This window comes from Limulus polyphemus, unplaced genomic scaffold, assembly GCF_000517525.1.
Source record: "Limulus polyphemus unplaced genomic scaffold, Limulus_polyphemus-2.1.2 Scaffold2530, whole genome shotgun sequence".
NCBI classification, from domain to species: domain Eukaryota; kingdom Metazoa; phylum Arthropoda; class Merostomata; order Xiphosura; family Limulidae; genus Limulus; species Limulus polyphemus.
This window is the reverse complement of record NW_013668140.1, coordinates 1-10,465: the sequence shown is the minus strand read 5'-3', so window position 1 is coordinate 10,465 and position 10,465 is coordinate 1. Positions and strand designations below refer to the sequence as shown.

General features: G+C 35.4%; 1 protein-coding gene across 3 annotated transcripts in view; it reads right to left on the bottom strand.

The window, feature by feature from the left end:
• Window positions 1–9,724, bottom strand: part of LOC106467214 (Bloom syndrome protein homolog) — a 103,047-nt gene extending 93,323 nt beyond the window's left edge. For all 3 annotated transcript variants that reach the window (XM_022395348.1, XM_022395349.1, XM_022395350.1), the window contains exons 1-4: window positions 9,593–9,724; window positions 7,579–7,704; window positions 6,846–7,103; window positions 5,980–6,158 (exon numbers count right to left, since the gene is read on the bottom strand). In XM_022395348.1, coding sequence (XP_022251056.1) covers window positions 5,980–6,158; window positions 6,846–7,103; window positions 7,579–7,679 — 538 coding nt within the window. In that variant the 5' untranslated portion in view covers window positions 7,680–7,704; window positions 9,593–9,724. The remainder of the gene's footprint in view (window positions 1–5,979; window positions 6,159–6,845; window positions 7,104–7,578; window positions 7,705–9,592) is intronic.
• Between the last annotated feature and the right edge of the window lie 741 nt (window positions 9,725–10,465).

Here is a 10,465-nt window from a genome sequence, read left to right as displayed (position 1 = left end):
AAAAAACTATGACCAATGCGTAGCCTTGCCAGGACTACTTCCTCCTTCCGATCCTTACGGAAGCAAGACAGCCAAAGACCAACAGAAGGTTTGATCTGGAAAAGCTTGTTATGGCGTTGCTCACTCCAAGTCGACTGCCAACTGGCACGAAGCCGCACCTTGAAGACAGGACTGTAGTCCATGTATGGGACAGGCACGGCCGTGATGGCACCAGAGCAGACGGACTTAGCTGCGGTGTCAGCGAGCTCGTTCCCATGAATACCGACGTGGCCAGGGATCCAGAAAAACTGGATGGAAATAGAAGATAGAGAAAAGTGGGCCAATCGGTGTTGAATATCGACGAGAACAGGGTGAGAACTAACGTTAAGCGATTCCAGGGCCAGTAGAGAGCTAATAGAATCAGTGTAAATAGTACAATTACTGTATTGCATAGCTTCTACAAGAGAAATAGCATATAACTCGGCAGTGAACACAGAAACTGTAGAGGGGATCTTGCGAGCAACTACCGAGCCACAGCAAACTGTGGCAGAACCTACAGAGTCACCTGATTTCGAACCATCCGTGTAAATGGGAAGAGAGGAATGGTTCGAAAGATGTTAGGCAAAAAAAGAAGACGGTACTTCCAATTGGGAGTATCTGCCTTCCCCAGATGACTCAAGGAAAGGTCACAGGATGGGATGGTAATAAGCCATGGTGGAATGAGCTGATCAATTCAGCCAGTAATGCCCGGATACGAAGGTCAAATGGAGGAATAGCAGACCGTCTGTTCTGAAAGAGCATTGCCCACTGAGGAAGAAAAACACAATCCCAGATGGGATGTCGTGGTAAGGATCGAAGCTTAGTAACATATTGTAAAGAAAGTTGCAAACGACGGAGGTGAAGAGAAGGTTCGTAGGACTCAGTGTACAAACTCTGGACTGGAGAAGTGCGAAAAGCACCGGTGCAGAGCCGAAGCCTCAGATGTTGAATGGGGTCCAGCATCTTCAGGGCCATGGTCCTGGCAGAACCATAGACCCATAGTCCAGTTTGGATCGAATCAAAGCACGATAGATCCTGAACATAGAACATCGATCTGCTCCCCAAGAGCTGGAAGAGAGGACACGGAGGATGTGCCGAAGTATATAACCATATATAAGCTATCAGAAGAAGTAAAATATATTTTATATATTTATTTAGTTATTTGTACCCAAACTGGTATTTAAACATTTTTTATGTATAATTCAAAATTTATTTTAAAAAATCTCATAATCACAAAATGTTACAAACATATAACCAGAAACTGTTAATCAAATTATATCCACAAAAATACTACAATAACCTGTTGCAATTTCATCATCACTTTTAATAGACCTTTTCATTGGCCATATTTTCTTCCATCCTCAGCCAATGAAGTTTCTTCATCCCCCTCTAGTGCTGTTGCTTTGTTAGCATTAGTTACTTTGGGTTTACTGATGTCAGTTTTATGACCTTCTTTATATGTCAAAAAATAATTTAGTCAAAAATGAAAACTAAGAGTGTAAATTCATCACTGTATTAATAATAATACTTTTACAAGGTTTGGCTAAACATTTTTATCATAAAAAATTTACACAGGTTTGGTGCTTTCTAAAATGAAGGCATCTAAAAAGGTTTACAAAGAAAACTAATGATTGTACTTTTTATAAAGAGACAATACAAATTAATTATTATATTTCACCTAAACTTTATAGTGAGTTCAAAATAATTTTGTCATATGTCGTTATACGAAATTTGCTATCAAGAAGTTACAAAGTAAACTACCAGTTTTAAAATATGTCATGTTGCTTAGCAACAAATATATAACTTATATATGTTCACTCTAGAGGAAGGTTCCTCTGATTGAAGTCTCTCAAGTTGAATCAGGTGGTCCACGGTGGAGAGCTGACAAAGGAACCCACATTGGGTGGGCGAGAGGAGGTTGTTTGATTCAAGGAACCAAACAAGACAAGTCAAAGCAACTGGATGATGATTAGAAGGAATCTTGGGATCCTTCCCATGCTTAGAGAAAGGTAAGATAATAGTCTGGTGCCAAGCATAAGAAAAAACTTTCTCTTACCAGATCCAGTTAAAAACAACCAGAAGAAGAGCAAGTGAGGCAGGAGAGAGATGGTGCAGAATCTCACAGTGAATGTCATTAGATCCAACTGATGAACTGCCAGACCGATGAAGAGCAAGCTTCAATTCCACCAGTATAAAGGGGCAATTATAATCGTAGAGACAATCAGCCCGAAAGGAATGAGGTGATTGCTCCGCTTGAGACTTGATGGCCAAGAAGGCGGGGGAAAAAACAGAAGTGCTGGATGCACGAGAAAATCTCTCACCAAAAGCATCAAAGATGTTCTGTACAAAGGCAACTTCCAGGCCATTGGAGATCAAGATGGAAAGGGAATGGGGAAGCATACATCCCATTGACGCTTTGAATCTAGTCCCATAGGACTTTGGAACTGGTGGAAGAAGAGATGCCAGTTGTAAGCTTAATCCAAAATTCCTTTTGACTTTGATGTCTGACCTGCCAAGCATGGACCCACTGGAAAGCAATACGGTTAGAAAGAGTGGGATACCTGAGAAAGGTTTATCAGGCCCGTTTCTGAGCCTTCCGTGCCTGCTGGCAGGCTGGAGACCACAATGGACAAAAATACCATGGGAAACATGTTGAGGTTTTAGATAAAGAACAAACAGCTGCTTAAATTATGCAGTCAGTTATTGCCTCCATGCAGTCATTATTAGATGGAAGATTAACGACAGCAGGATCGAGTTCCGAGAGGCGAAAGAGAATAAGTCGGCCTGGTCCAACTTCCACAGTGGCATCAAGTCGGGTGGCATCGACCACAGACAATCTCCTTCAAAACAATCGGAAAATGATTACTGCCCTGTGGGATCACTGTCAAACCTCTAAGAAAAATGAGAGAAAGGTGAAGGGGAACAGATAGAAAGATCAACAGCAGAAAAAACTGACTAGGTGCATGAAAATAGGTAAAGGAACCGGTATGGAAGAGAGAAAGGTTGTGACCCGAGTTTATGACCACACTGCTTTTCTTTACTAGAAAGAGGTATATTGCCCTCCATGGATTCTGCCCTTGGTCAAGTGGGCAGATCTCTGTCATTAGACTTAGATTCAAGCGACTGAGAGCGTGAACTAATAATCATTCTGCATCTCGGGGCCAAAGAAGATGGACCAGAGCAGAGACCAGAAGCAAGGGCTGAAAGAGATGGACCCGGGAAGTTACTTGCAGGAATGGTGGGGACAGAGATAGGAGTAGACATGGACTTGTCAACTTGTTTATCCATAGAGGTCAAAAGACTCTTCACATGATAATAAAAAGATTCTTAAGGAGGCATGGAAAGCTCTGTCTGTATACCCTTGTAGCAGTGGAATGGAGTACAGAAGCGCATGTCCACGATGGAGTCGGGGACAAGAACTTTCGAGCCTCCAGATAAAAAATTTTGTTAACCGTTTTTAAATGCTGCAGCTCTTTCTCCTCCACCAACGTATGGCAAGATCTATAGTAAGAGGGGTGGGAACCACTACAATTAACATAGTGAGGGTACAGTTCACACTGATAGCCATCATGGTCTTTGCCACCACAACGAGCACATATCACAGATCCACAACAAGATGCCTTCGAATGACCGAACCGCATTGAACCGGGTTGGGAATATATGGCTGTATCTTATAGTTCAGATAACCTGCCTCAACAGTAGCAGGCAGACATGGCAATGTAAATGTCAAAATAAGAACATTGGTAGGCAGCATAATTCCTTATTTACGAGTGGGGATATGTTGCACTGCAGAAACTCCTTGGCTGGAGAAACCAGCAAGGATCTCAGACTCGGGGATGTTCTTCAAATCTCTTTCAACACTAACTCCTAGTGAGGAATTTAAAGTAACATGGGGAGTAACCTCAATGGGTATATTCCTAATGGCCTTTGAATTCAGGAGGAGTTCAGTGTGTTTTGGTGTAGATGTTTGCACCTAGATGTCCCCAGAATGTAGCTTCTTAACTCTAATCCCTTCTGAATAAAAAAGGGAGACATTTGCCCTAAAGGTTTGTCTGACAAGGAATGCAAGGTAAAAAAAACAAGGATTTTTGAGGATTTGGGGGATCCATAATGAAAGGAGAAAGATTCAGTGCCCACTGACCCCACCCACCATGTGGTCCTACGAGGGGATGCACCACAATGCTAAACAAGGACACTGCAGCAATGCCAGTGCTTCGTGAGCACTATACCCAAACACCAGCATGAGACACAATGTCCCCAACACCCGTTGAGAATGTCCAACACTGGTACTCAGTTGACCCTAGCCCAAAAGAGCTAGTCGATTGAATTCAAGGCCAAAGTGGTGTGTTGCAGTGCTCCAGACACCACTCAACCACCAGGATCCTCTCCTCCCCTTCACAGCTCTCCACACACGACAAACATGTGGGTGGATGTTCAGATCTCAGAGGAGGTAAATGAAAATACAGAACCTTTCCTGGGAGGTCCCCTCACCACATACAGGAATCCACCTTGAGGGGCCATTAATAAATAAAAAAAGCAAAGACACAAGCACTGATTCTTGAGGTACTCCACTATTAGCAAGAGTCTAATTTGATTGGACCCAATTAATAACTTTTATCCTCCTCCTATCCAATATCCTACAATTCAAATAGCTGATATCCCTGACATCAAATATATAATACCATGTTGAATGGTACTCTGTCAAAGGTTGTGGCATGTACACTTTGACCCCCATCCATGCACATAGGATTAATATCTATATGATTCAAGTCAATTTCAGTATTTCCAACAAAATGCTCAGGGTCAAAAATATTGCTAATATTGTTTCTGTAAAATATAAGAGAACATTTAAAAGCCAAGTCATCTCACAGTCTTCAACAAAATCCTTGCCATCATCAATCTTTAAAGACACAATCCCTATTTTAATATTTTTGCTTACCTTTAACATAAAGTAAGTTGTGATATTTCAACCAAAAGTAAAATACAAAAAAATACACCTTAACAAAATCTATTCAACTATAACAAATACAATGGTACATATTAATAATTATTTGTTCTTCCTTTGCTGTAATAACACCAAATACTTTAGGGTATATATATAGGGTCAAATATTTTTTGAATAATAGTTTGAAGTAGATTTTGCCATTCTTCCGACAATCATTTTCAGTTCTTAAGCAGATGTTCACTTGTTTTGTTGACATTGTAAGCATCTATACAAGTGCTCCTAAACATGTTTCATTGAATTATGTCCAGGCTTTGAGCATCCCAGATTAAAAACTTGATTCTTTTTACCTTTTTCCAGGCTTTAGTTTTTCTGGCAGTGTGCATCATCTTCTTGAAAAAAAAAAGTTAGATTTGTTCAGGTTTCCTGATTTGTACAACAGCAGTAGTCCATTTGCTAAAAGTGATATACTTTCAGCAATCAGTTGTTACTCAACAAAAATAAACTCTGACCTTCCTGAATACAAGACCATAACATTGTGTCCACCATGTTTCACAGTTACTTGTAGGGCTGGTCAAAAAAAAAAAAAGATGTTCATACCAGTTGAACAACTGCTACAAAAAAGTATGAACTGTAGAAATAACATCCAGGTGTTGAGGGCATCTCAAAAACAAATAGAAAATCTATTCATCATAAGAGCAATATTATCCAATATATCTTGTACTTTAACACAATAATTTAAGAGCAAGTACTTGCGTGAAATTGTAGTTTTCAAAGTTTTTCAAAAATAATTCAAATTAGAAAAAAAAAAATTTTTGGTGGACTTGAACGCCATAAGCTTTAATTAACAATTTATAATGATCTAAAAACTATTATCCATGTTAAGAACTATCTTTACAAATCCATTTATTTAAGCTTTTATCTCACAGAAGCATATCACTCTCAGTAAAATAAAAAAAAACTATTATAAACAGATACCACAATCAAATATATTATGGTATGTGAAAACATGAACTAACCAGCTCTCTGGGAAACAGTTTCAAAATATCCCAAGTCATATTTATCTACAGGAATGGACAGTACAGAATTCTTACTGAAGGAGTTTTCCATTGCATTTGTTTTAGGTTGACAAACAATTGAAGATGGAGATCTTTTTTTCCTGAAATTAGTCATTGTGGTCAATGGTTGTCTTGAAGGCCTGTAATAAATATTATGTAGATTTAATATATCAGTATGTTAACATCAGTCTCAAATAAGAAAAAGACATCCAAATAAAAGTGTAACATTTATACCACAAGCCCATGAAATCAAAGACTATGTGTTAAACAGCATCATCACATCATCCCCAAACTCTCCCTCAGATAAGATTCAATTAAATATTGCATGTTTCACACACATTAAAACTTTTTTGTACTTTTATTCAACTGACGCTTTCTATCCAACTAAAATACTTTCTCATACAGACTTTGCTACATTACCTTTAAAGACACTCTAAGCTATAAATCAGTATTATTTTTATTTAAATTCACTGTAGTGTTGTAAATTTGTTGTTATTATCATAAGAGGGTTAAGAACTTGCTATTAAAATGTTTATGTAATGTAAGTTTGTTTTGTGTATATTATTTAAATTTATAGTTAGACATCCAGATGGGAATGAGATGTATAGAGTTACAGACATGTATATGTCAAATTTGCAAGGACACTTACTTACATTCTCTGAAAAATGGTCATTATTCTTCTAATTGTCAGTAACTAACATCACATGTAATTCAACATCCAATCCAGATCAACTTCCTTTAGATAAACAGAATTGATATTTGTCAAGAATTTGCAATCACTGAGATACATGTTGCTAATAACATCATGCAAAACAAAAACAACTCACATTTGTGGTGTAACTGTGGCAATTGGACGAGGCATACTTGTAGGAGCTGAATCAAATTCCATATCACCAGGGTCACCACATACAGTTTTATTTACTGAAGAAGTATTGCAGTTCTTGAAAAATGAATGTAAAGATGTTTGCTGAATTGCAGTAATCTTGCTTTGAAAACATTCTGGATCTATCTTTAAAGGTTTGTTTTGTTCTTCACCTCTTGAGTTATGTTTACTTAGGCTCAGCGATTTCCGAAATGTGAAGTTTCTGGTAAATAAAAACAACATATTATTCAATAATCTATAAAGAAAACAGTATAATATTTTAAATCTAGCATTATCCATATTTTACATTAATGGTTTATAAGGATTCCTTTTTTTGCATCTTATATTTTTTAACTTAAAAACACCTCCAATTAGAAAAGTATGTATAGAACTTTCTTTATACAAAAGCACAGCTATTCAGACATAACAATTATTCTTTCTACAGAAAGTACCAGAAGAGAAAGTATTAAAAACAGTTTAAATTTAAGTGTTAATAAACTTTTTTGGGGGTGGGTGGGTGATTAGGAAAGTTTTGTTTGAAAAACAAATTTCTCTGGCAGATAATAAGCTAGAACAACTGATTGGAACCTTTAATGTTAAATAAGCATTATACACTTGGAGTTTTTACTCTATTGGTTTATAAACCAAATTTATGGCTGAAAGGTCACTAGAGGGACTTATTGACAGTACATGCTTACCTTTTTGTAGATGCTGAAGAAGTGACATTAAATTCTATCTTTTTGGATGCAGCAAACTGAGCTAGATGTTCTTCTAAGTTGTTCTTGGGTAAATTAGACATGCCTTATAGCAGCAGCACTATTCACCTACTTGCATTAAATAACAATTTTAAAAGATGCACTGTGGAACAACATGAAGATAAATTGTAACATGCTCTTCTTGACTGTCTATGCTATTCTCAAATACTCTTTAATTGTGAAGAGTAACAAATAAACAATTTAAGCATTATCAAAAGTTTTCAAGAGAATCTTGTCAAACTTTAATCAGACAGAATTTGATTGTTACATGTGACCTAAATTTATTACCTAATAAAACAATCACAGTCTTCACTTTGAAATTAAAATTTCTTAAAATGTATGGTGAGGTATCTTTAAAGTAGCAGCTGTGTCAAGGAAATACATTCATTTCCTCAAGCACAAACCAACATTAAATTCTACAAAGTACTAAAAAAAAAATTTACAAGCTATTATAAAGCAATCTTTGGCAGAACTACATTCTATTTCTTTGACAAAGTAAATCATGCATGTGATACTGATAAGTAAATCAGATACTAAGTATCAAAATCAAGTGATAGTGAATAATTATTGTATATTTTGTTTTTGCTATTCAAAATTTAAGTTTCAAGTTAGTAACTTGTCTCAACAGATCTCTGTAAACAGAGATTCTTGAAAAAAACTTATCACACTATATAATATTCAGATAAACTCATCATAAAAATTAGGAATACATTTGCTGGAAAACTTTTGATTACCAACATTTCAATGTATATGTCATTCATAAGTACTAACTTATGCTAATATGCCTACTAACTTTCTAAAGTTTCACTTAAAACACCTTCAAAATTCATGTCTTCACAGCTTCAATGCACCACATCATCACTTACCTTTGATCATTTGACAATTTTATTCATTCTAGATGAGATTGTATGATATGTCCTCTAGGTGTTGATAAGTTATGTATACATTAAATTAATTTTGTTCAATCTGGGTAAGACTGTATGATAGCCCTCGAGGTGATTAGAAGTTAAGTATACATTTGAATGGAAAATATGAAACCTATAGAGGATGTACCAGAATAAATAACTAAACTATAACTAAATACCTTATTATAATTCTAAGTAATCTCAAAATTCTATTGAGATCACCAAACAAATAAATCAGTTCAACCTAAATATAGCCCATCATATAATACTGTCTAAAAAAATTTAAAGGAATACAGGACTCCACAGCTTATAATTGTTTGCTCTAAAACTTATGATTTTGTCTTGAATATTATTTTTGATCAACCCAATAAACCTAAAATTGGAAGTTTATCCAAGCCCTAATGATTATAAATACCTGATAAGTCACTTGTATGAACTACAGAGAAAAACTCTTCTGATAAGGGTATAATCAGTAAAAATTTGGCGAGACATTTAAGTTGTTGGGTAGCTCATATTTTTAGGTTTCTTCTCATAGGTAAAAAATTTGATTTTCTAAACTAGGAACCACCTTGGTAGTATTACTATCAGCATTACTAAAAGGCTAAATAATTAAATTTCTACTGGTTTCAACCAATCATCAAGGACAAGCAAAAGGCAAAACCATTACTATATGTTCATGGCATTATTTTAATTTTAACTTTTATATCAAGTTAAAAGTTTAAACATTAAATTTAAAGTTTTTAATAAAGTATTAAATTAAAAACAGTCGGGTAACTTTACAATGTATAAAACAATAAATTCACAATAATAAAATGGTGGTCTTACTTTCGGAATTACTACTATAAAAATAAGTAGTTCATTATTTGTAAATCATACGATGTCACATTACAACAGTATCAATAAATCATTAATTTTATTAAATGAATAACGAAAACATGACGATGACATCAATGTCGTTAACAAAATATCAAAGGAACTTAACTATAGGCTATACGGTACTTGACCCTTATAAGAGCTAAGTTGTTTAGAACAAATGAAGATAAAAAACTTACAGACAAGTTATTGTGTAAGATTAACTTTTTATCAGCAATAAAACTGTAGTCGTTTATTTATAAATTATATATTTCTACATACTCTAAGACTTAAGAGTCTAATTTTTCCTTCACTTTGACGCCTATTTGGAATAAGAGCTTTCTAACATTTCTAATAAGGCGCCTTTCAAGGAATACGGTAGATGTCGGTGTTTATAATTTATTTATGAAAAATTACAAATAAGAATCAAAGCAAACTCACACAATCTATGGTTTTCCTGGTACATAAACCAAAAAATAATACACAACAGCTTGCTTCTTTAGATACACTGCGAATTTAAGAAACGTTTAAAATTTTATGCTTTCATCTTAATATTTGGATTCCGAATTTTTCAAAGATAAATTTGGTTAGATTTAATTTATTACGCTATCAAATAGCTAACACGTATGAATATTTTCATAAAGAACCGCTTCATATTAAAATTATCTTGAATAAAAACGGTTTTCCAAAGAGATAAATATTATTAATACTAAATACTTGAATAAGTCAATAATATCAAATGAATAAAACTTAATGTTACGTCTCCGTTCGTTAGTTGATTTTCCGTAACTTCGTTCCCACGAAACTTTAGCGCAAGTCCTTTCTTAATAAAACTGGTTTATTCTTTCTGAATATAACTTTACCGATACACTTATTTTCAACAGTCGCTCTATAACATACGCTATAACAACGAAAGTTAACTTCAACAATACTTTCTGACTGCAGTTCAATTACTCACTACCAACACGCATCATCCCGTCACGTTGTCACCATCTTATATATATACCAGTCTACCCTATATCTAGTAATCCCCCGACAATTCCCGAAGGTTCGAGAGAAGAAGTGGCGCGATA